We start from the raw sequence: 27,644 nt of genomic DNA, 5'->3' as shown, positions 1-27,644 counted from the left end.
ATAAACAAAGATTTTTCTAATTTTCTCGAAAACGAATCGACCTATTTAAAAAATCAAACGTCAAAATAAAAGACTTCGAAAGACTTTTTAAACAAGCTATTACTCGATACCCCTTGCCATTTAAAATTTTTAAGGGGATGACCCTGGGGGGCAGAGGGTGAAAGGGGGTGAAGTTATTTTAGGTTAGAAAGTTGTCCCCCTTGACAAACCTTTTGACGTATTTCGGCGTTTTTTTTAAACAGTGGTTTTCGATAAATCCTTGGTGGGAAGTTTTCAAATGAACACCCTGTATAAATCTTTCCAATATACCCCACTTCCGTACCACATTTCTTCCTAGTAGTTTTGTTTTGTATGTTCTTATGTAAATATCATTTTTCAAAAAATTATTTTCGCATATCGCAAATATATATATTTTCTAAATCAATAAATATTTTAACACTTTGCTACAGAAAACTAGGTTTATTGAACACTGAAAACACCATTTAGATGGTTATTAAATAGTTTGTTTAGAGTTTTTAGCACAACTGTTAAATAACGTTTTAAAGTCCAATTAAATCTTCCAACCATTCAATCAGACTGAGAGTGTACAGGAATAGTACAGGTTTTAATAATTCTCATTAACTGATAAACCTGTAGAAACACTTCAATCTTCATTGGTCTGAATATTTTTCTTAGTCAACAACAAATCGACAGATCAACGACTTCGGTTACTTTTTTATTTAGAATAAAACAAACCTTTAAAGTTATCTATATCGATAAGATCCTATCGATTTCCGGAGTTTCTAGTAGTAAAAGTCCCGATAAAAGTAGTCGATGGGGTCCAGTATTTGCCAAATTCGGGCATCTTAAACAATACTAAAAACAGGACTAAGAAACTAAAAATATTAAGCGAAAGGAGCCCTAAAGTATTAAACAAATAATAAAACCCTAACTAGAAAAGCCCAACCACGAAATGAAAGCAAAACTTCCCAAAAGATGTAATACAATATTTACGAAAATGGCAATAAAAAAAGTTATAAAATTAATAATCGATAAACCCGTACCTTTTTATTGAACACGCCCTAATTTTATTATTAGTGAATAAAGACATTACTTCTGTCACCGATATATTTGGTTGACAAAACTGCGATAGTTGTACATTTCAAATTAATTACAATGAATGTTGCAAATTCCCCAAGCGATGAAGAATTGCTTATTAAGAAATTTGGCAATAGACATGTTCAAATGATATTTCTTTTTCTCGTTTGTAGTCTTTGCATGGCCCAAAGAACCAACCTTAGTATAGCTATTGTGGCTATGACAGGAAAAAATTCTACCAGTGCTAATCCGGACGTACCAGTAAGTATGATAATTATCCGTTCAGTAAGATTTTTTTTTCAAGCCGTTTTTAAGTAGGTACCGTAAACCGGGGTGTCTTTTCCACCGCCGTGAGGACTTTGGTCCATTTAAAAAAAAAAGTTTATTTTAATTCCCGCTTAAAAACGTGTAAATATAACGCACCCAAACCGCGAGTGTATCCAACATTACCAATTTGGCTATACGGAGCGCGCTGCGCACGTCGATACCTTCAGTACCGTTCAGTCAACTGCAGAGAGAAGATACGCTTAATATTTTGTTATAATTTAACTTCAAAAAATTTTGTGTGTATTTTGGTTTTTATTCTAGGTGTAAGAAGTAAGTATGGCAAAGTTTATATTGAATTAGCTTGTGATTATTTTTTACCTAGTAGAACTATTAATTAGTCGTAAATAATTCTTGAAAAACGAATTTCGGTTTTACTGTCAACATTTCGCAGTTTTGGGGGTTACTTTTCACCGGAGCAAAGTCACCTGAAACTACAAGTCTGGGGTTACTTTGCTCCGGCTAAAGTATTTCAAATAAATAATGAAGAAAGCTTCTGTTTGTTTTTTATCAAAAAAACTAAAGGTCGGCGTCATGAATTATTTTTTTTGTTTCAGCATACCTAGAAAATATCAAAGAAAAGCTGGGGCCAGAAGGTATGCAGACTATACCAAAGAAACATTGAAAAAATGCTTAGCTGAAGTTAGATCAGGGGCACTATCACACAGAAAAGCAGAACAAAAGTACAATATACCTAGAAGAACGATTTTAAATAAACTTAAGAAAAAACATAATAGAAAACCAGGTGGTCAACCTGTTTTTTCTTTACAAGAGGAAGAGGATTTTGTTGAGTGCATTATTGCTTTGGGAGACTTTGGTTTTCCAGTCGATACTCAAGAGCTGCGTCATATTATTAAGGATTATCTGAACAGATGTGGGAGAAATGTGAAGATCTTCCAGAATAATTTACCCGGCAGTGAATGGGCAAATTCGTTTATTGCAAGACATCACCATTTGTCTTTACGCTTTGCCGAGAATGTAAAGCGTGCAAGTGCGGCAGTAGATGAAACTGTTCTACGCAACTTTTTCAATAATTTGGCCAGTGAATTACGTGATGTACCTTACGTTACTTCAACCAATATATGGAATTTTGATGAGACAAACCTTACGGACGATCCGGGGAAAAAAAGGGTCCTTGTCAAGAAAGGTTCCAAATACCCTGAATATAGTCGAAATGCTTCGAAGACATCAATATCTGTTATGTTCGCAGGAAATGCTGCTGGAGAACTGTTGCCACCATATGTGGTTTATCGAGCTACTAATATGTGGACTACATGCACAGAAAATAGGCCAAAAGGATGTCGCTATAATGCTAGTTCTTTGGGTTGGTTTAATAGCAACATATTTACTGACTGGCTCAAATTTCAAATGATGCCGAGATTGAAAAAATTAGAAGGAAAGACAGTGCTAATATGTGACAACCTTTCTTCTCATTTGACAGTTCATTCCCTTAGATTGTATCGTCAAAATAAAGTAAGTTTAGTTTGTTTGCCGGCAAATAGTACCCACCTAACACAGCCTTTGGATGTGGCATTTTTTCGCCCAATCAAAATTGCTTGGCGCAAAGTATTATCAGAATGGAAAGGCACTGAAGATGGCATTAGAAACACAAACATTCAACATTTTCCTCCACTCTTATCAAAAATGATGAATATGATTGAGCCAGCCATCAAAGATAACTTGCTTTCCGGCTTTCGCAAATGCGGAATATTTCCTTTAAATATTGAGGAGGTTTTAACCCGCATTCCTTCAACCTCACATAACAAAAGTATGATAGAATCTTCTTTCCTTAAAATACTGGATACAAGAAGAACTTTAACGCTTCTGTCTGGCGGGTACTACACGAGCAACAACTCCATCCTTACCACTTCCAGAAAGTTCAAGGTATGACTGCAGCCGATTATCATCCTAGAGTTCAATTTTTTTGATGGCTTCTGGATAACATCATTGCACAACCAAATTTTTTACGATATGTTTTGTGAACCGATGAAGCCTCTTTCACAAGAGACGGTATTTTTAATAGTAGGAATAGCCATGTTTGGGACGAAGAAAATTAACTTAATGTAATAATAATAAAATGATAAATATTTTTAATATGCTTGTTTAATTATTATCGTGAATATTTTAAAAACGACTAAAGATAGCTAATGTTTACATAATAAAAAATGTTCATGTATTAAATTATTATTAAATTACTTCATTAAATGGATAAAAAATATACAGGATGTTCCATTTAAAGAAGGCGAGAAATGGAGCTTTGAAATTCGTTAAATATGATTGCTAACTACGAAGACCCTGTATACGACAGAAGGAAACAATTTAGGTCAAAGTAATTCTCCATTCTTCTAGAATCCAAATTAAGTCCAATATTGACATTGAATTAACATTTCTAGTATCAAGATGAAATTAAATGATGTAATGATTTTTAGATTTTTTTTATAAAAAAAATTATTGCAGTCAAACTGCGCAAGACAAAGCAGCCATAATTAGCGCGTATACTAGGTAGCCTAAGGCGGTCTTAAAAATAAAATAAAAAGAATGGCATTCCATTTTAAAAAAATGCTGCTTATATCGCCCTACTTTTTTGAAGCACCCTGTATACTTGAAAATATTTTCCAGATATGCGCTATCAGGTCCCAAAAATTTTTTAAGAAGTTAGAAAATTTTAACCTAATTTTTTTAGGCATTATGGAAGACCGGCGCACTGTTGCAGGACCCTGTATACAGAATATAAAGGGTTCACTCAGAAGGCCAGATATCATATCAAATGCATATCAAATTTATTTACAATAATTTTACAAAACTCACAAAAGTATAAATAGATGTACACCTAGATTAGAATCTGTGTGTGTACAAAATAAAAGTAATTAAGAAGATAATATATATAATTCACAATTCACTTAAAGTTATATACTATATACCAAATATACCAATATACTATATACTATATTATACTATATACTAACTATATTAAAACCAAAGAATAAACCAAAATAATGATTAAATGAACTAATGATTTAAATCGCCCTAGTCAGAATAACAGATCTTAACCACCAATATACTGATAAAGCTGCATATACCCTATATTTAATTTGCAAATAAATAATTATCTACGCAACACCATAGCAAAAACTTCAAAGTTTTCATGAAGCAACCTATTTATTTCTCTACTAAACATATGTATATTTCGAACTTCTCTAATACTACTTGGAAGAAGGTTAAAAAATTTTGGGCCAAGGTATGTTAAAAACCTTTGAGTAGTCGCTCTTGTCAGAAAAGGCACACTAACAGAATGCACTGCTTGGCTTCTAGTATAGCAACCCAAGTTCTCTATCGGTCGCCGCAAATCAGGATATTTATAGACAAACATTAGCACTGACTTAGCATACATTTGCTGTATTGTAAAAACGCGCGCTTCTTGGTATAAACGGTTTGAGGAGTATCTGGGATGTTTTCTTAAAATTACTCGTAAAAGGTATTTTTGAGTAATGTTTAAAATATTTATGGTACTGGCAAATGATCCTCCCCATATTGATATTCCATATCTAATGACTGATTCAGCCAAGGATGTATATAACATTTTTAAAATGTGGAGAGGCATACAATTTCTAAGATGATAAAATTTAAAAATTAGTTTACGAATTTTTATATTAATACTTTCTATATGTTTTTCCCATTTAATATTTTGATCGATAAAAATACCCAAATACTTTATACATGGAGTCCTACTTAAGGTTTCCATGCAAGCACATGGCTTCTCCTTTAATATGCACTGATATGTGTGTATTTTTAGTACATCTGTATTAATTTGATGGTTATCGAGAATGCTAAAACTCATAAATTTTGTTTTTTCAATATTTACTGCTAAACGATTTTCTTCCAGCCACCGACGAACCATTGCAAAATCTGAAGTTGCTCTCTCCACAGCATTCGCCCAGTTATCACCCTTTACCAACAAAACAGTGTCGTCCGCGTATGATACAAGTTTTCCAGATGTACTAAGAAAAAGAAGTTCATTGATGTAGAGGGTGAATAGAAGAGGCCCCAGTACAGTACCTTGTGGAACACCACAATTTATTGTTTCAAAAACACTATACTCATCCTCCACCCTAACACATTGCTTTCTTTCAGTAAGATAATTTTTTATAAGAGTCCAGCTTAATCCCCTTATCCCGTAGTCGTCTAATTTATCAAGTAGAATATCGTGTGATACCGAGTCGAAGGCTTTAGCCAAATCTAAAAATATAGCTAACGGTTTTTCATTTTTTTCAATAGTTTTACAAATATGATTTGTTACCTCAAATAGTGCCTCTTCAGTTGACTTACCCTCTCTAAAACCATATTGGTTGGGAGATAAAATGTTGTTTTTCTGTAAGTGTTTTGAAAACCTAATGCGTATACAAGCTTTAAGTATTTTTGCTATATTACTAATAAGTGATATTGGGCGATAGTTGCCTGGAGAACACACGTCATTTCCCTTATATATCGGAACAACCACTGACTTCTTCAATTCATTCGGAATTATTCCTGTTAAAAGAATACAATTAAAAACATGGGTCAAGGGTTTTGCAATATTATTTCGTATTTGCTTAAGTAAGGTACTCTTTAATCCATCTAACCCCGGTGCAGAATAGTTTTTTAGAGCATTTATATTTTTTAGAACTTCATCCTCAGTAATAGGCGTTAAAAACATAGTGGTACAATTTAAGCGGGAAAACTTATTTTTTTTATTACAATTTAATTTACTTGACATAATAATACTATTTATTAATTATTGATTAAATTAATGTTTTTTAGTTAAATAATTATCCTAATACCCCCTTTTCCTTTTAAGATTTATAATTGGGACAAAGTAAGCATCATTGTAGGAGGTTTCTTCTATGGTTACCTTGTGCTTCAAATCCCTTCTGGTTTCATAGCAAAATTTTACTCGTCTAAGCACTTGCTTCTTTGGAGTTTCTTTATCAATACCGTGGCCTTTATACTAATACCAGTAATAGCTGATGTCGGAGGAGCTGATGCGGTTATTGTTATGAGGTTCATCCAAGGTACAGTATTTATAAATTTTATTATTGTTTATTTATATGTTATTATATACCAACGGCCAAAAGGCAGTGATTTCTGAAATGCGAAATTTTTCCATAAGGAAGTTCCATAATCAGACCTGGGCAAGATAGAAAAAAACGTCAAGTTTTTTTCTGAGTGTAACAAGTTTTAACGTAGAAAACATAGCAAGACCTTCTATACAGTGCACTCACGATGAAAGGAACAAATTCAAATTTTCAATACAGGGTTACCAAGTAGAAACTATATCGTTAATATTAATTTTTTAAATAGAATACCCCGTATGTCATGATATTTTACAATTCTATGATATATTCTGAATACTTTGTATATCATATCATATGCCTAAAGTCAACTGGTTTTTCAAATTTGACGTAATAGACTAATGAAACATTAATTACAATTTATGCAATATTTATTGCAACCGATGCTCAATTTGTTGTCCATTTCTCTCAATGCATTTTTAAAGTTAGTAAATAACTTTCAATTGCAAATTTTCAATCACAGTATAATTACCTTAACCGGCTTCGCATTAACCGGTCAACGGATTAACCGGCCTGTTTACAACAGCCGAACGCAACGCAATATTTTTCCTCTCTTAAGGGATTTCCTCGTTATTACGGGGAGATGTGAACTGAACTATAAACGATGTTGGATAGGATTATTTTGTCGATTTATCAGTTTGGTTTGTTCTTGCTGTGGGTACGTACAAAACATAACTATTTCCTTAACAATGAGTGCAAAGCGCAAAAGAATTGTGGTTTCGATGGATACACGTTTAAAAGTGTTTAAGCGGATTGATAATGGTGAATCTGTGCCGAAAATCTGTGCAGAATTTAATGTTGGAAAAAGCACTGTAAATGACTGGCAAAGAGATAGGCATTCGATTGAGGAGTTTTGTTTGAAAATTGAATCTGATAAGAATCTGGGCAGCCGTTGTACGAGAAAAAAAACCTATTTGCGAGGTCGTCGATGAAGCTTTGTGGATCTGGTTTCTTCAGGAACGTCAAAGAGGTACACCGATTGGCGGCCCAATTTAGAAAGAAAAAGCTCTGGCTATCCACCAGATTAATAATGGAGGCGAATTTGTGGCAAGTGATGCTTGGCTTAATCGATGGAAAAAGCGACACGGAATCCATTTCGCATATGTAAGTGGAAAAAAACTGTCTGCTGATACTTCAGGTGCGACAGAATTCAAGACTAAGTTTGGTGAAATGGTTAAAACAAAGGAATTATCTCCAGAACAAGTAGTATCGACGAGACCGGGCCAAACATTAAAATGTTACCAGAAAAAACTTTTCTAGGCAGTCATGAACAGTCTGCCTCTGGCTTTAAAAAGAACAAAGAACGTATTACAGTGGCCGTTTGTTCGAATGTAGCGGGAACTCATAAAATTCCTCTTTTCGTTATTGGCAAGTCTGCTGAACCACGGACATTCAAAAACTTAAATCCATCGTCCCTTCAGGTCTATCATAAGTCACAAAAATCAGCATGGATGAATTCAGACCTGTTTAAAGAGTGGTTTAATTTAGAGTTTGTTCCAAGAGTTAAAAAACATTTAAAAAGTGTTAACTTGACTATCAAAATAGTTCTAGTGTTAGATAATGCTCAAACCCATCATCATGACTGCGATGTAGATGACATAAAATTGGTTTATCTTCCTCCTAATGTGAAAAGCTTAGTGCAACCAATGGACCAAGGAGTGGTCGAAAGCTTAAAAAGACGATACAGGCGTAAACTTGTTTCTGAAATTCTGCAACACTCGGAGAGTGAAGACAAAGGTCTTTTAGAAGTCATCAAAAAGATCAATATCAAAGACGTTATCTATATATTAGCTACAGCATTTCAAGAAATGCCCTCTTCAATGTTTATTAAATCTTGGAGAAAACTTTGGCCAGATGTTGAGAATCTAGTTGCGATCTCGAATATTGCAGGGACTGAAGAAGAAGAAAACAAATCCACTCTACAAGACCTTCAAAAGTTAACGGGTAACGAAGCATTGCAACCAGAAGATGTGGAAAATTGGATGATAAGTTGTGACGATCACCTTGAAAATGAATTTTTGAATTATGAAGAAATCATAAATTTAGCAACCAAAGAACCAGAGCAATATGATGAGAGTAGTGACATTGAAGAGGAAAAAACGATTTCTCATAAAGAAGTCAAAAATGTAATGGAACTTGCATTAAAATATATTGAGCAGCAACATGAGTCAACAGCATTAGACGTTTTGGTGATTAGAAAATGGAGGGATATCGCATTCAGAAATACACTGTTTAAAAAAGTTTAAAAAACAGAAGAAAATCACAGACTTTTTAAAACAATAATTACATATTAAACTTACATACATATGTATATTTGTTGATGTAGCACCTTCATGTATGTAAATATGAAATACATAACTATATAAAGAATATTTCTCCATTATTTTGTATTTATTATGTTCATATATATGTGTAATACTCTCTTCAATACATACAGTGCGAACGTAAAGGTTGGAATAAATTCATTTAAAATTCAGGGGTATGTTCAAAAAAAAAACGCTCGGACATGTCGATTTTTATTTTTAACTGCGGGTTTTCTTACTATAATTTTATGTATACAGGGTGGCCCAAAAATAAGTTACGGTCATCAACGTAATTTTTTTAAATGTAAACACCTATTTTTTATTTTAGATTTAGGTTCTACATCAAATTCTAAGTACATTTCATGTACCATGTCCTATACCTAAACTCGACCGTTGACGATTGAACACAATAAAAGGCTATTTTTGGAAGAGTTATTTATATCAAGCAACCTATCAGTTATTGTTTGGTTATTTACATTTGTGGTTGGTGTTTTTGATTGTTAACTTGTCACAATTTGTTGACATCAAATAATTTTGAGTGAATTTAGTTTGATTTAGATGCCTAAGCAAAGTTTTGCTTGTGTTAAGTTTATCAAAAGATAAAATTAAAATTTCAAAAAATGGTACGTCTTAGTGAGCGAGAGCGAATAGAGATTTTGATGATGATTGGTTATGGAAACAGGATACGCACTCAGATGGAAGTCTGTGAAATTTATCATGCCAAGTATCCTGATAGGCCACGTATATCTCAAAGTACTGTCAGTAAAATAGAACAGAAATATCGGGATTTGGGTCATGTCAGGGATAATTATACGAAAGGTCGGTCAAGTATATCAGAAGAGAAGCAACTAAATGTTTTGCTGGCAGTTGAAGATAATTGCCATAAAACGACTCGCAATATTGCGTTAGAAAATCAGATATCCCAGACATCCGTCGTTAAGTATTTAGGTATAAATAAATGGCACCCTTACAAAGTTTAATTGGTTCATGAACTAAATGAAGATGACCCAGATAGGCGTTTAGAATTTTGTGAGAGACTTATGAACTTGTGCCATGCTAATCCACAATTTTCAAAAAAAATTGTATTTTCTGATGAGGCAACGTTTTGTCTTCATGGTAGTGTAAACCGGCAAAACTGCCGATATTGGGCTACTGAAAATCCGCACTGGATGATGGAGTGCCACAGCCAAGTCCCTCAAAAAGTAAATGTTTGGGCGGGGGTGATTGAAAACAGGGTTATAGGGCCCTTTTTCTTTGAAGGATACTTGAATGGTGAGAGGTACTTAGAGTTTTTAGAAAATGACTTGGTTCCATGCCTTGCCACTTTATACCCCGATCCAGAAGACCCGGATATATTAGATAATTCCTTATGGTATCAGCAAGATGGAGCTCCAGCCCATTACACTCGTCCCGTGCGCCAGTACCTGGATACCGTTTTCCCTGGACGTTGGATTGGTCGGAGGGGTGCAATTGAATGGCCGGCCAGATCGCCGGATCTGACTCCTTTAGATTTTTTTTTGTGGGGGTATCTTAAGTCCAAAGTTTATGTTAATCGGCCAAACAACATTGAAGACTTAAAAATTAGAATAACGGAAGAAATAAGATTGATAGAACCTTCTGTTATCGATAACGTTTTACAAGAATTTCAGCATCGATTGGGATATTGCCAAGAGGTTCGTGGCAGCCATTTTCAACACTTAATAAATTAATTAAAATATTTTTATGTATTCTTGCTTGATATAAATAACTCTTCCAAAAATAGCCTTTTATTGTGTTCAATCGTCAACGGTCGAGTTTAGGTATAGGACATGGTACATGAAATGTACTTAGAATTTAATGTAGAACCTAAATCTAAAATAAAAAATAGGTGTTTACATTTAAAAAAAATTACGTTGATGACCGTAACTTATTTTTGGGCCACCCTGTATACATAAAATTATAGTAAGAAAACCCGCAGTTAAAAATAAAAATCGACATGTCCGAGCGTTTTTTTTTTTAACATACCCCTGAATTTTAAATGAATTTATTCCAACCTTTACGTTCGCACTGTATACATAAATGTACATAACATAGATAATAAACATAATATAATATGTATTATGTACACATATATAAGTACACTTTGAATTAATCGGCCAAAACGGCAACCGGCCAGGTATTCAGTCCCGAGGTGACCGGTTAAGAGGAATTCTACTGCAGTTGCAGATCGATTAGTCTATTCACATAAACTTTAGACTTCAAATAGCCAATAAAAAAATATAATGGGATTATATCCGGTGACTTTGGTGGTCATTAATAATAAAACTAGGATAAATGTTTATGGTTTGATTTTTGATACGTTTCGTTAGTCTGTTACGTCATATTTCACAAACTATTGACTTTAGGCATATATGGTTTGCTATACAAAAAATATTCAGAATACATCATTCTAGAAATAAAAAATCTTTATTTCTTAAATGTGAGATATGGAGCAACGGCAATTTCTAAATTCAAGATATTATCATTTACCTACCTATCAATATAATTTTCTCATTTAATTTCTTAAAATATTTCGTCGTTCATCGTATCGTATTCATATAAATGGTTATAACTCAAGTTAATTAACAAGTTGTGCTTGTTTACCAACCACCGCTAGGGAGCGGTCAAATATGCAATTAAAAAATAATATCCAAGTCTTTCTGAAGACCACTTTAACCACGACTCTTTAATTTTAATTCCACACCATTAAGTTATGAGAACTTTAATGGAGCACCCTCTATAGCGTGTTAAAAGTAATTCTGATACAGATTTTTTTAAACTTTTGTAACCCATTAAAATTAATAAATTCATAATTATATCAGTTTCTTACTTCTATTTGTTTATATTTTTCGTAATTGTCACATAGAGTATTTTACTCTATACAGTGCTCAGGATGACCTTATAGAAGTGGATATTCTGTATGCTTGAATTTATATAAACCACTATATATATTTTTAGGGCTTGGACAGGGTTGCCTTTTCCCTTGTGCGCAAACGATCTTGGGTCGATGGTCTCCACCGTCGGAGCGCAGCACGTTTGGTGGCATAGTATTTTCTGGTAATTCCATTTTTTATGCAATTCACATATATACGAGGTGTTTCATTAGAAAGTTATACAAAAAATTCCAAGAACTAATGGAAGAAAACCCTTGTTTTACAATCGAAATTATATAATTATTTTCTACATTTTTGTCAAGTGTATTTCAATTATAAAGGACAATCGACCAATAAATATATAGGTTTTTTAAATTTTCTCTATAACTTCCATTTGCGTTTAAAATATGTCTCTTCTTAATCGTTTTTTTTAGGCATAAACGTTGGATCTGTGGTGTCGTTCTTCACAACAGGGTTTATCTGTGCTTCTTGGCAGGGTTGGCCTTATTCCTTCTATTTATGGGGATTACTGGGCTTAGTATGGTGCCTTTTATACTTTTTTTTCGGATTTAGCAAGCCCGCCGATAATCCGCGGATAAATCCTGAAGAACTGGATTATATACAGCGCACGTTGCACCAAACAGCAGCAGATAAGGTAAACAAATCACGTTTTTCACTTTTCTTTTGTTGATAAAAGTATTTGATTTATAGGAACCAAAATTACCCTTTAAACAGATCATGTTGAGTGTTCCTTTTTGGGCAACGGCATCTGCAAATATTGGCAACTCATTCGCCTATACCACCATGATGACTCAAGTGTCAATTTACTTAGCGAATGTGATGAAATTCAAAATAGGCGCAGTAAGTACTAGATTTCGACATAAAAACGAATATATCCAGATTTTGTTTTTTAGAACGGTATGGTAAGTGCTTGTCCCTACATAGCAGCTTCCATAATGGGATGGGTATATTCTCCTATCTCAGATTGCTTAATACAAAAGCACATTTTAAGAAGAGTTAATGCCAGAAGGTTTTTCCAGTGTTTCGGTGAGCATATAGAATAGGCTTTAAAATTTTTTTTAATAACGTGATTTTTTTAGGTGCATACGGAATGGGTATCTCATTGATAATGGTCGGATATTTTTCAAATACACAGTTCCTAGCAGTTTTTCTTCTAACCCTAGCTAATATGTTTTACGCGGCAACACTTTGTGCGTACTCCTTAAGTCAAGTCGATTTGTCGCCAAAATTTTGTGGAATTATGTATGGGATCAGCAATTCTCTATCATTTGTTGTTGGAATGTTTTCAACAGTTCTTGTATATTACATTGTTACAGATGACGTAAGCAAAAAACTATTTATTACTTATACATTTATTTAAAGCCTAAAGCCTATTATACCGTATCTGTATTAGCAAGCTGATTTCTACCATGATTAAAGGGCACTGCAAGTTTTTTTTTAAATTTCTCTATTCTATTAGATATTATAAATTTCTATTTTTTCAAATTTAAATTTTAGCGAAAAATAAATATCGAACAATGGTTTTTATTTTTATTTTTTATGCGAAAACGATAGGTCAGACAGAAAAAAGCCAAGAGACGAAATTTACTCTACATTAAATAGGGCCTTGAAAAATATTTTTTATTTGAAGAAAAACCAGTGGCGTACTATTTTTTTAAAGAGTTCATTAGGTTCTAACGCGCATGGCCGCCACTGGTAAAATAAAAAAATAAATTATACAGGGTGATTTTTATAAGAAGGTCATGCTTTTGGGGGATGATAGGGGACGTTCGAATATAACTTTTGATATAAGACGCTATGGGTCGGAAATGCCTCAGAAGCAAAATACAGGGGGTTAAAGTTATTAAAAAAATTAAGAAATTAATTTTTAGTTTTTTGACTGTTTACGATATCGGTGTTATACAAAAATTTCTGTCAGTTGTCAAATAAAGTGGTGGGGGGCGTTTTTAGCTTGAATAAAGAAAACAGCTGAAAATCAGCTGTGACTGGACCGATTTTTTTTAAACATATTTTTGTTAAGTCTTTTGTTGCCTTATTTTTTCAACCAAAAAAAAATTCAAATTACTTTTCCTAAAATCCGCTAGAGGGCGTTGACTTGTGACTAACCCTTTCTGACGGATTATTTCAAAAAACTCAAATGCAACTATATATATTTTTTTACGTCATTAAAAGCGGGGAAGAAAACCAAAGAAACTGGTGAAAACGGCACTTCGATATCACTTGTTAAACTAAACTTATTAACAAAATAGTGTCCATTCGAAAATAAAAGTGACAAAAATGGCCATAAATTACTATTTGCTTACACAAGCTGAATAAACTCGTATTAACTAAGTATTTTTAAAAAGAAACAAACTCAGTAGTGTTTTAGAAAATCCGAGATATAGAATTGATCGTTATACGTTTATTTATTACAGGGTGTTAACTAAATAAAGTTGACCAAATTGGCCTATTTTAGGAAAACTGTGCATACAGTTTATAGTTGTTCTATAGGAAAGTTTTAAAAATTTGGCACCATACCATACCATAGAAAAGTTAATTAAAGATACAAAAATAAAATAATTTGACACTTTTTATTCAACAATTTTGATGATACCGGATGTCGATGAAAACTTGCTTTTTTTAAATAGAACACTCTATAATATGTTATTTGATATTTAAATTCTACATACAATTTTAAGAAATCTTAGGTAGTACAATAAATAATATGTTATACACATAATTTATTTAGTGCCTCCCCAAATGTTCAAAATGCATTCCATCATTTTCTATGCACTGAAACATCTTTTGTTCGGTAGGCAAAGCTGCAGCTTTTGTCGGGTCGTAGGTCTTGTTGCAAAAACAATTTCTTTAACTCGACCCCATAAATAAAAATCCAGGCACGTTAGGTCTGGTGATCTAGCCGGCAATGGAAAGGTACCGCCCCGTCCTATCCATCTACCAGGGTAGGTAGCATCTAAAAACTCCCGAACATTTCGGGCGAAATGTGCTGGACAGCCACCGTGCTGGAACATCATTCGTTGGCGAATTTCAAGTGGCACATCCTCTAATAAAATTGGCAATTCCTCCTTTAAAAACTGCAAATAATTTGCACCATTTAGTGCGTTGTTGGCCGATAATTCGACCTCCTAATATTCCTGCCCAACAATTTAAAGACCAACGGACTTGATGCTGGACTTCTCGCATACAGTGCGGATTCGTTGGTGACCAGTAATGAATATTGTGGAGATTCATGCCTCCATTGCTGTGAAATGTAGCCTCATCTGTCCACAATATGTTTGAAAGCACCTGAGTCTGACTCTGGTGCTTTTCGTGTAAAAATTAATTAATTTTACATTTAAAGCATCATCATCAAAAAATGAACTCTCCTTAGGAAAATTAAGTCTCATCGCGTATAGTGAAGATTAATATCCAAAAGATCGCTTACCTGTACTCCTTAAGAATATTCTGAACAGTAGTTCGATTTTCTCCCAGGTCGTGCGCTATTGTTCTAGTACTTAAGTGAGGATTAAACTCGACGTAGGGTAAAACATTTATTATGTTGTCTTCGGTGCGTCCCCTGCGTTGTCTCCGAAACACGGGCAGCCGAACGTTTCCATTCGTTCGCAAACGATGTATGATCCGAAGAAAAACTTTTGCAGTAGGATGGCGTCTATCAGGATACTGATGCGCATACACCCTTGCAGCAACTGTGGCATTTCTCATACATTAAAATGATATTATGTCAAACGCCTCTTCGTTTGTATAAAGCATTGTTAAACAAAGCAATACGAAAAACAGAGATAAAAAGTTAAGGAACAAAAAACTTGAACAAAACACAAAAAACTGGAACAAAACAGGAAAAACTGGAACAATACGAACAACTAGCACAACACGAAAAACTGGAACAACACGGAAAACTGGAAAAACAAAGTTCACAATACGGCGAACTAACAAGAAAACTATTGGATGTTATTAGCGAGACTTAAAAACGCTTTAACAATCGCAAGAAGAGACGCTAAAATGACATTTAACTGAAATATTTACATATTTTGCTTCCATGGTTACCTGCCACTTTTGTTTCCATAGCCTACTAACTCAACTTTCCTATGCACAGTTTTCCCAAAATAGGCCCATTTGTCAACTTAGTTTAGTTAACACCCTGTATAAATAAACGTATAATGATCAATCCTGTATGTCGGATTTTCTAAAAGAGTACTATGAGTTTGTTTGTTTAAAAAAATACTTATATAAAAGGAGTTTATTCAGTTTATCTAAGCAAATAGGAGTTTATCGCCATTTTTGTCATTTTTATTTTCGAATGGACACTTTTTTTTTATAACTTTTGTTTAAGAAATGATATTGAAGTGCCGTTTTCACCAGTTTCTTTGGTTTTCTTCCCCGCTTTTAATGACGTAAAAAAATATATATAGTTGCATTTGAGTTTTTTGAAATAATCCGACAGAAAGGGTTAGTCACAAGTCAACGCCCTCTAGCGGATTTTAGGAAAAGTAATTTGAAATTTTTTTTTGGTTGAAAAAATAAGGCAACAATAGACATAAAAAAAAAATATGTTTAAAAAAAATCGGTCCAGTCATAGCTGATTTTCAGCTGTTTTCTTTATTCAAGCTAAAAACGCCCCCCACCACTTTATTTGACAACTGACAGAAATTTTTGTAGAAACTTTTTTGTGAGGAAATCTTCCTAGAATATTAATATAATATTTTGAGGTGTACGTTATTGGAGGTTTTTTGGCAAAAATGCAATTTTAAGATTTAAAGAAGCTGTCGCGCCCTCTAGCGGTTGACTAATGAACTTCAAAATAATTTCCAGCATTTTTTTTTCGCCACTTTTATTACAAAATTTTTTTTTTCAAGGGGCTACGACTATTAGAGCCTGAGATATCGCCGACGTCCATTCTTAGTTGGCCACCCGGTACAATCAAATAGAGCTGAATATCCACCATATCAACTCTCATCTTTATCACGAACATCTCGTCAGTATTCAAATAACTTTCAAGATTCTGTGCTGTTGGCAATACCTCAAACATCACCAGACATAAACCATCAATACTATTCCTACACTCAACCATCATCATCATGTCAACAGACACAGGCCCCACAATTTTCCGAGGATCTTACCAATTTACATAATTTAGATGATTCACACTAGTTGCCTGAACACTTATAAAAATAATTAGGAAAACTTTTAATTTTATTTTTTTTATTATAATTTAGAAAAATTTTTTTTTTGGGTTTTTTTGCATATTAGAGATGTACTTTTTTTGTAACATTTTTTGTATGAGAATAAACAAGTAATTTTAGAAGGTTGCCGTTAACTTGCCTTAATTATCTGTTAAATTAAAATTTTACTTTTTTTTCTATTAAACCACTTAAATTACCTATTTTTTAAGGTAAATTACCTTAAGCATACAGCTAACCTTTCTTCTGGACCTATAGCTTGACGAAATGACGTATTTTGTCTTTCTATTTCTGGTTTTAGGTAACCTAATAGTTTCATGAATTGTCCATGCGTCATTCGGAAATACTGATGAAATTTAATTTTGTCTTCTATTAGATCAGGAAATAAAGTATAGAATTCACCCTCAGTCTTACTTTTTTTACATATATTATGTATCCAACATTTTCTTTTCCTTTTTTGTTTTTTTTTCTGCTTCTTCGCACAAAGCAGAAATTATAAATAACTCCTCCTCATCGGAGGACAGCATTGTACAAACTGAAGAAACTCAGCTAGCCGCTCCGCGTCGCTTCGGTTCAGCGCGCGTATAGTGAATCTCTTCAGCGCGCGAATATCTAAGTGCGTATGGGCAAGAAGGCCCGGAGCGCTGCCATGCGCTCCGGCGCGCTCCGCTCTAGTGGGCGACACCCTTTAAGCTACCTAATAAAGATGCTTTAAATGTAAAAAGTAAATGTTTTAGTTTCTACCAGTGGCGTAGATCAGATAGGCATTAGAGTAATTTTTTAATAAAAAAAAATAGTACGCCACTGATAATCAAAAATTTTAAGAATCCTTGGTTTATTCAACAGAAAAAAAGGTATCCTGCATCTTTTTCCCAAAAGGCACCATTATCAGAATTTAAAAATAAAAACTAAGGAAAAAAAAATAACGTTAAAAAATACTAAATAATAATAATAATTAATTTAAAAGGTGCTCAAAGTGGCCGCCATTTTGTTGGATACAGAGCCTGCAGCGTAATGTTAAATTGTCGTAAATTTTCTGAATAACTTCACCCCTATCTTTAATTTCGCCTGCAGCTACTGGCAATGCGATCCACATGATTCTTTAACTGGTGTCAAGTAAATAAGTAGATGAAACTGATCCCACAAATAAGATTACAAGGATTTCAATTAGGGAATCTCGCTGGCTAAGAAACCATGCAGGCCACCACAACCAAAAGCTTGGCAAATGTCTGGGTGTTTAGCCCCTTGTTGAAGATGGGTCAACAGATGCAGAACCTTTTGTTTTTTAATTGGATAAAGTTGGTGTCCAGCAATTTTTCGGGTACTTGTATTTGGTCTCGCACGAACTCATCGGATTCGCCGAGTGTACATATCCGCTAACTCAATGCCACGCAAATTGCAAAGAGGGACATGATAACAAAATAACTATAATAGCTTTGACGGTTGCTAGGATATTTTTGACATACGAATCAAAACTTTGTTATAAAGTCATCTTCCTGATTAATTTAAATAAGGTAGTTGTTCTGCCGTTACTTTATTTTGAATGTTATGGAGCGATTTGCGTGGAATGAATTGGCAGATATGCATTTAACCCTTGGTGAATCTAGAGGAAATACTGTTTTGGCTCGCGCGATTTATGTTGAACGTTTTCCCAATCGAATAGTCCCAGAGAGAAGATTTTTTCTTAAGGTCGACAGGAGTCTATGTGAGAGAGGACAATTACAAGTAAGTACCTACTTAAAAAAAATAAAAAGAGAAAATTAACATGTACTTTTTGTTTTAGGTGAACCCAGGCATAAGAGTTTGTGCAAGACCTATTCGTGATAATGTTGAGGAGGAAATACTTCACAATATTGAAGAGGATCCAAATACAAGTACCCGAAAAATTGCTGATCACCTGACGATAAGCCAAACGTTGGTTTGGAAAGTTTTGCATGATAAACACCTTTATCCATTTAAAAAACAAAAGGTTCACCATCTGTTGCCCCAAGACTATGCTAATAGGTTCGCGTTTGCCACTTGGTATCTTCAACAAGGGGCTGAACACCCAGACATTCGCCAAGCTATTTTGTTTAGTGACGAATCAACGTTTTGCCGAGAGGGACATTTCAACCTAAGAAACAATCATGTCTGGGCTGATGAAAACCCTCATGCTAAATTTATCCGTGGCTACCAACAAAAATTCTCTGTGAATGTTTGGGCAGACATTGTAGGGGAGAGATTGGTCCGTACATTTTGCCAAGACGTCTCAATGCAGGGAATTATTTGATTTTTCTTCGAGATGTACTGCCTGAACTTTTAGAAGATGTGCCATTGGATGTTTGGCAAATAATGTGGCTTCAACATGACGGTTGTCCGGCGCACTATGGTAGCGTTGTCAGGAAATATTTGAACCAAAGATATCCTAGACGTTGGGTTGGGAGGGGAGGCCCAGTGGCTTGGCCAGCGCGCTCCCCCGATTTAAATCCCTGTGATTTTTATTTGTAGGGTCATTTGGACCAACTTATTTATTCTACACCTGTGCCAGATGAACATGATCTTTTGGCTCGCATTGTAGTAGCTGCAGACGAAATTAAAGATAGGGGTGAAGTTATTCAGAAAATTCACGACAATTTAACATTACGCTGCAGGCTCCGTATCCAACAAAATGGCGGCCACTTTGAGCACCTTTTAAATTAATTATTAATTATTATTATTAATTATTTAGTATTTTTTAACGTTATCCAATATTTTTTTTTCCTTAGTTTTTATTACAGTTATGTAGGGTTTTCTATGTTGTCTAGGGTTTGTTGATGGTAATGAAAAGTCCGGTGCGGGATTTTCAAAATATTTAATAAAATAATTAAGAAAACTATTGCACAAAAGAGTTTGGAGTAGACTTTAACTGTTAACTGATATGGTAAATCGCGTTCACATCCCTATGTCGAGCGGCTTTAAAATACTTATAACTCGTCTCACGTCTTATAATAGAAAAGGAAAAGGATGCAGCCACGTCTTACTGATCCTGACCTTAACCCGTCTTTACGTCTTGTATACGTCTTTCCGTCTTAATGTTAGGGACACGCCCTACGTCTTTTAAGATTTTCCCGAAAACGCGTCTCGTTCCCGTATCTCATTTCGGAACCTTCAAGAAGACTGTCCACTGATGTCCCCTTTCGTCATCGCCGATGTCACCGTTAAAGTAAAAACTGCGACCTAATCATAACACATCGATAAGGAGCGTTCACGGAGCCTGAATGAGATCATTGTTTATTGAAATGGATTTCGAAAGAAAAATAATATTATACGTATAAATTAAATAACTACGAACCTAAAACTAATTTATCCTACAGTTATTTATTTTTAAATTCTGATAAAATGGTGCCTTTTGGGAAAAAGATGCAGGATACCTTTTTTTCTCTTAAATAAACCAAGGATTTTTACAATTTTTGATTATCAGTGGCGTACTATTTTTTTTATTAAAAAATTACTCTAATGCCTATCTGGTCTACGCCACTAGTTGAAACTAAAACATTTACTTTTTACATTTAAAGCATCTTTATTAGGTAGCTTTATTGAGAAAATTTGACACCGATATCTTAAGTAACAGTATAACAGATATAACAGTCAAAAAACTAAAAATTAATTTCTTAATTTTTTTAAAAACTTTAACCCCCTGTATTTTGCTTCTGAGGCATTTCCGACCCATAGTGTCTTATATCAAAAGTTATATTTGAACGTCCCCTATCATCCCCCAAAAGCATGAATTTCTTATAAAAATCACCCTGTATATTAAAAAATAGCACTAGATACATAGAAACTACCTATTAATTTTCAGAAAAAATCTTCAGGGATGTAACCCCTCCAAGTTTGTCCCACTAATTATGAAACACCCTGTATATATATAAAACAATTAAATAAAAAATTCTAGCTTAAACAAACGTTTCGGTAATTAAATCTACTACTATTATTAAAGTAAATAAAACTAAATACATAATATTACCTATTTTTTCTGTATTTCTTTGAGTCTTCCAATAACACCCAACCAAAGATTTTTTTAAACTGATATTTTTTTTGACTTTGGTAAACTGTATTAAAATGTACCAAAGAAAATACAGTAGTATTATAGGATTTCGAAGGGTGTGCTTAATAAAATTAAATAATAGAAAATATATATCCATTTTTCAATTAATTTTAAGAATGCGCTGAATCGGCTAGTAAGATCGATTATGTAAAATTTACCACAATACTACAAGGAATTTTATATTTATATTATTTTCATTAAAAGGTTTACTATTTGTTAATAGATACCGTGATTTATTGTGCAATTTAAAAATATTAAATTAATTTCTTTACCGATTCTGTTAATTTTTAGAAAAACCGAAAATAATTAACTGATAAAAGAGGATTTGTGGCAAGAAGTGGTTGATTTGATTTTATACGCAGATTGTCAAACTCTTTAAAGTAGTTCTTCAAAAATTCTTCTGACTAATTAATTGTCTTATGTTAGGATATCTTTAGTAAAATCTATTTTAATCAGTTAATTACTTTTGAGTATTACAAATAATGTTTGCATGATAATAGTGTACACCATTAATGAATTCCGCGAAGCCTCTTTTTCCATTTAATATGCAATACAAAAATATACATTCACAACTTACTTTTTATTTTAGGAAAACAGACATCAATGGCAAATAGTATTTATAATAACAGCAGTAATTTATATTGCTTCAGCCACAATATATGCGATTTTTGTTACTGCAGATCGACAGCCGTGGGATAGCGCTCCAGAAGATCTTCCAACAACTCCAACTACATAACAACAACGTACATAACAGTTTGGTTTATATAAATAAAAAGCTAATCTTTAAATACTAATTTTATTTGTGTATGTAGTAAGGCAGTACTTATACAGTGCATCCCAAAAGTTATGTCTAAATTCATTTAAAATTCAGGGGTGTGTTCGAAAAAAAAAACGCTCGGACCCGTTGATTTTTATATCAACTTGCGCATTTTTGTACGTGAAGTTTGTATATACAGGGTTGCTCAAAAATAAATTACGACCATCAACTTAATTTTTTCAAAGGAAAGCACCTTTTTTTTATTTCATTTTTGAATTTCGCGTGGAATTCTATGTATGTTTCATGCCTCATGTCCTATACCTAAAGTCAAGAGTTATCGAAAAAAAGACGACCAAACATTATTATTGAAGTTCACCTTTATACAAGTGTATCTTGATTTTCTCCAATTTGAATTAGTTCCAGCATTACTAGACTATCCTGACGAAGAACTAATTTTCCAGCAAGATGGCGCTCCTCCGCACTAAGCTGCCAGTGTGCGTACATTTTTGGATGAAACCTTTCCCAATCGGTGAATCGGAGGACCCATCGAATGGCCTGCTAGGTCGCCTGACCTAACATCAATAGATTTTTTTGTGGGGATACCTGGCCTTACTAGGCCAAATAATCTAGACGACTTGAAAGAGAGAATTCGCAGAGAAGTGCGCGCAATAACTCCGGAAATGATTGCAAATGTGCAACGAGACTTTATTGATCGTCTTGGATGTTGTCAAGCCGTGAATGGCAACCATTTTGAACATTTAACTTAATTTTTGTTCTTTTTTTATTTGTTACATGAATCGTCTTTTTTTCGATAACTGTTGACTTTAGGTATAGGACATGATGCATGAAACATACGTAGAATTCCATGCGAAATTCAAAGATGAAATAAAAAAAGGTGCTGTCGTTTGAAAAAATGAACTTAATGGTCGTAATTTATTTTTGAGCAACCCTGTATATACAAACTACACGTACAAAAATGCGCAACTTGAAATAAAAATCGACGGATCCGAGTGTTTTTTTTTCGAACACACCCCTAAAATTTAAATGAATTTAGACATAACTTTTGGGATGCACTGTATATAGCTTTTACGAAGGAGCCCAATGTGTTGCCAAACGGCAACACTATATTCAGTCAAAAGGTCATTTAAATTATTATTGACGTAAGCTGTTTTTGAATTTTTGAAGTGATATAAACCGTTGGTATAAACTGTCAAAATATTATAGAATTTGAACTTAACTACGGTTATAATTATGCAATCTATGTTCTGTATTGAAGGATCATTGATTATTCGTAAGACATCGAATAATATGGGTACATGATAGTTAGAACTGATCAGTCTTGACATAAAAGCCCTATCATGCAACACACTCGCAAATTTCACATACACATTCCGGTTAGCATATTTACACACGCTCCTATATTATGGCACCAATGTGCTGAAATCTGTTAGTTTGATGCACACAATTATACTACAAACTATCAGCGATTAAGCATAAATGGAGGTGCCTACAAGCAAAGTTCGTGATAATTCTATCGTACCTATACATGTCGGCGTGCTTTTGTCTATTAAGTTATAGTATAGCTATTGCCGACTATATGCAATAGCTTGTAACGCTTTACAAGGCTCACATTCGCTTATCTCTTGCATATTGCTTTCACATATGCTCTGCACCCAAACGCAATTTAAAGCTGCTTGATTCTATCCAGAAGAGGACCATACGTCTTATCGGGACTCCTTTTTATGGAGAAGTGCAAGTTTGTGATATCAACTCCAAAAACACGTCTGATTTGACAAAAACCTGCTAGTCTGACTCACTAACCAAATGACAACACCTAAATTCCAAGATTACTCAAAAACTATTAGGTTAACAAGAAAAATTTACTCATGCTTGGTTGGATCAATATGCAGAATGGCTAGTATATTCCAAGTGACTAAAAGTGCTCTTTGTGTTTTGTTCCCTCCGCTCACCAGCACTCGGAGAGGAATTTTGGGATTATTTATGGTCAGGCCATATATAAAGTTCAAAAATAATGCTGCTAAGAATGCTTTCTTGACAATGTACCTGTATACAAAGCGGACACCAAAAAGCAATAGATGAAAACGGACAATTATTGTCATCAATTATTTCTTGTATAGTATTTTGCGGTACACATGATATGCCTCTTAGGGGAAAACAAACAGATGAGGGTGTTTTATTAGATTTATTCAAGTTGAGAATCAATTCAGCGGACGACAAATTAAAGAGTCACCGCAAAAAAGTGCCGACGCAATGCAGTTTACACATCGCCAAAAATACAAAACGAATTGATAAATTTATGTGGCGAATTGATTAAGTTAAGTTCTAATTAAGTTATTAATAAGTGAGAATTAAGTTCAGAAAACCATGGCTTACGCAGTCTTAGCTGATAAAACAGCAGACGTAGCTGAAAAAAAAAACAGTTGTCAATAGGCGAGCGATTCTACGACGAAAGCAAAAGGAAAATCAGAGAAGAATTTGTAGGGTCCGTTGAACTAAGAGCATAAAATGATTCAGCAATTGGCGAAGCAATTGACAATTTCTTGATTAGTTCTAACCTCCCAACCGAAGATTGCGTAGGGTTTGGATTCGATGGCTGTTCTACAATGGCAAGGAAAGAGGGTGGCGTACAAGCCATTTTGAGAAAAAAAAATATCCTCGTGCTTTATATGTTCATTGTTTAAGTCACAAGTAACCTTGTGAATGATGCGATCGCAGTGCCAGAAATTAGAAATACTGTCGCCACTGTGAAGGATGTTATAACGTTTTTCAGAGAATCGACTACACGTCGAAACTACGCTCCAAACCTATCACGATTGTGTGAGACGAGATGGTCCAAAAAATATAAATCAATCAGGAAGTTGTCTCAAAATTTTCCAGAGCTTGTGAAATTTCTAGAAACGTAAAGGAAAATTATGCCACCAGAAAAAATGCACTCAGCCGTTACAAAATCAGTGTTTATTATTGCTCTACAAACAAAAGCCAAATATTCAGCAGTTTTAGAACCAGTAGTTAGCGCACTGCAGGCCAAATCGATCGACATGATCTCGATGGCGGAACACATCAAACATATCAAGGACATTCTCAGAAATGACCGCGAGGTTCCTAATAGAATAAGTAATAAAGTGCTTCAAAAAGCGCGAGCTGTTGCAATGGATTTAATGGAACATAGAAATTTCGGTTCCACGTCACACTTGACACTTCTATGTGCTCACAAGCAAATATATAGAAGTAAACTACCATCACACAATGATAACGAATATTGGCGGCGTTCCCTGATAATACCATACATTGATTCACTCATTTTATCATTGAATATTCGATTCTCCCAAGAAAATACTCCGGCGTTTCCTTTAAGTAAGCTACATCCCTTGTGTATGACCAAGACCAAAACCAGCATTACAGACTTACACAAGAACGCAGAATCATTCCAAGAATTTTATAACCGGTGGATATCACCGGAGAACTCAACCTTTGGCATAATTGCATTTATCAGATAATCAATTAAGGGACATAGAAGTAGTTGATCTGTTCAACGAAGCCAACATTTTTTACCCTGCTGTCAGAAAGGCATTATTTTAAGCACTATCCCATGCACCACGGCGACCGTAGAACGGTCCATCAGTACACTGCGAAGAGTTAAAACGTGGCAAAGCACCATGGGTGAAAAAAGGCTTACAGGTTTATGTCTGATGAGCATACATCGCAATTATTTAAAAGAAAGCAGTGAGTTTATTGAAAAGACTGTCATAGACAAATTTTCGGCAAATCCGAAAAGATGACTGTTAAATTAATATACATGTTAAAACTTGAAAAACTCTTTTATATTTTTAAAAACAATATTTTTACTTTAAATTATATTTATTCAAAAATTAAACGGACAGAGTAACGTGCTTAAATTTATTATTATACTACTGTACTTTTTATTGGAAAACATCCTATTTATATTTAAAATTGATTGCTTAATTGGCATATCTCACGGTAAATTCCATATTTCCAAATATGCGTAAGTTCCGGCGGTCGTTGCTATTGCGACACCGTGGGATCGTGCACCCTGTTGCATAAGGTCAATATAATCGCATATAACAACTCCCTCTTTTACTAAAAAGTTAATACCGTGTATTAAGTTTTTCTTAAAATTAAATTATAAAATAAAGTCCAACTAACACTACGTAAATACAAAATAAAAAAATAATAAAATAATAAGATTGATATTCTTAATATTAAAATGGAGTCTCTTCATTGTCTTCTTCGTCATCTTCGGGATGGATCGATGGTCTTCTTCTTGCTAAGATTCGACTTAGCTTCAGTCTGGTAGATACTTTGGGATGCGGCCTCGACGGTGAGGGAAATCGTCATCTGTTGGACCCATGGAAATGCTAGGTAACAGTCTGCTGCGTCGACGACACTTTATCAGGACATAAAGACCAATTAGGACTGAAATTAGAGTCATTAAAGAAATTATGAACCGAGATTGATGTTTCTCGATAAATGGTTTTCTCATCATTTTCTCTAATTCTTCTGAATACTGGTCCAGTTGATGCTGCGCTATGTTAAGGTCTTCTATGTCTAGGTTATTTAGCTTTATCGGTTTCAGATCTGGAATCTTTATTTTCTCGGGAATGTTTTGACAGCATTTGTAAGGAACCATGACTTGGTGATTTTTGTAGGTGACATTTTGATCTCTATCTATGATCCGTTTTGCTTGGATTCTTGTGACACCTACGAAACCATTGCAGTAAGGTTGGAGTTTTAGGAGCGAGTTAATTTGGATTATAATCGTCTTTACTTCTTTTCCTTCACACTTTATCGTTATTGGTAACGGATTGGAAACTGTGATTAGCCAGAGATTTAGATCAATTTCTTTGACGTTATATCCTTGTGCCAAAAGTAGAGAAACTTGACTAGTAGGTTTTTGGGAGGTGACTTGGTCCTTTGAGCAGCTGCGCTTTACAAATGGCTTCGCTATATATTGGATAAGGCAGAACATCGGAACAGATTTTTTGATGGATGGCTAGTGGTTTGCAGTTTTTCATATTTGACAACGAGATGTAGAGCATCGAATCATCGTTCTGCGCGATATATTTTTGGTGTGTTGGTATTACGTGGTGAAATTCTGATCGATTATCAAAAATGGGGGTGGTATAAAGATGATATAAAGTGTAAGTTTCTGGTTCAACCAGAGGTATCTTTAGGATAAAAACTATTCGTGTGTCAGTTTGATAGGCTTCAAGACCTATTATGTCGATATACTGAGCAACAGATGATGAGTAAGTAGGTAAAGGAAGATTATTTTTTCTTAATGTTTGTGAAATTTCTTGCAATGCATTTATTAAGTCTTTGGGTGTGATAATAGAACTGTGCAGCATTTTTAACCTCGCGAAAGCTATGGCGTTTAGGAGGTCATTAAGTGAATTTTCTAAAAAGGAATAACTTTCCATTAGTGACTCACAAATATCTAAAACTTTAACCTGAGCTTCGTAAAATGAAAAGGTATTGCTAATATTAAATATTGACTTATGGATTTCCTCGAGATCTCTATTAAATGTTTGTTCGTCTATTTGCAATTTTTGTATTGTCGTATTAAAATATTTTATGACCGATGTAGTGACAGAGATTTGGTTTTTTAGTAAATTTTCTAGTTGATGTTCATCTTCAGTAACTTTATTTATGCAATTATTAAAATATTCGCCATCGGAGGCGTCCAGATTTCCCGTTATGGATTTCCAAACTGTGCCAATGCCGTTGGCAAGTCCTCGTTTTTCTCTAAAAGCGTATTTTTTTGTACCCGCAAAGATTTCTCTCTGCTTAATAATTACTGAATCAGAAATTTGTATAAGAAGACTAACGTGTGTTTGTATTTCCGCTCGAAATGCGATTAATCTGGGTTCTTGGACATAAATGA

At 34.1% G+C, this 27,644-nt stretch overlaps 1 protein-coding gene across 1 annotated transcript; it reads left to right on the top strand.

The window, feature by feature from the left end:
• The first annotated feature begins 1,095 nt into the window (after positions 1–1,095).
• On the top strand, positions 1,096–21,752 carry LOC126745181 (putative inorganic phosphate cotransporter). Its single transcript, XM_050452910.1, has 8 exons — positions 1,096–1,338; positions 6,236–6,449; positions 11,789–11,887; positions 12,138–12,358; positions 12,415–12,564; positions 12,618–12,750; positions 12,804–13,045; positions 21,554–21,752. The coding sequence occupies exons 1-8, from the start codon at positions 1,156–1,158 to the stop codon at positions 21,698–21,700; spliced, it is 1,389 nt and encodes a 462-aa protein (XP_050308867.1). The 5' UTR covers positions 1,096–1,155; the 3' UTR covers positions 21,701–21,752.
• Positions 21,753–27,644: the final 5,892 nt, after the last annotated feature.

Source organism: Anthonomus grandis, chromosome 15, assembly GCF_022605725.1.
Source record: "Anthonomus grandis grandis chromosome 15, icAntGran1.3, whole genome shotgun sequence".
NCBI classification, from domain to species: Eukaryota; Metazoa; Arthropoda; class Insecta; order Coleoptera; family Curculionidae; genus Anthonomus; species Anthonomus grandis.
The sequence above is the reverse complement of the archived record's forward strand: the minus strand, read 5'-3'. Positions and strand labels throughout refer to the sequence as shown.

Excerpts from the sequence above, each read along its gene's own strand:
- LOC126745181 (XM_050452910.1), top strand. The coding sequence starts at position 1,156 with ATGAATGTTGCAAATTCCCCAAGCGATGAAGAATTGCTTATTAAGAAA. Across the intron at positions 6,450-11,788 it reads TGTTATGAGGTTCATCCAAG|GGCTTGGACAGGGTTGCCTT; the intron begins GTACAGTATTTA and ends ATATATTTTTAG. Across the intron at positions 12,565-12,617 it reads TGAAATTCAAAATAGGCGCA|AACGGTATGGTAAGTGCTTG; the intron begins GTAAGTACTAGA and ends TTTGTTTTTTAG.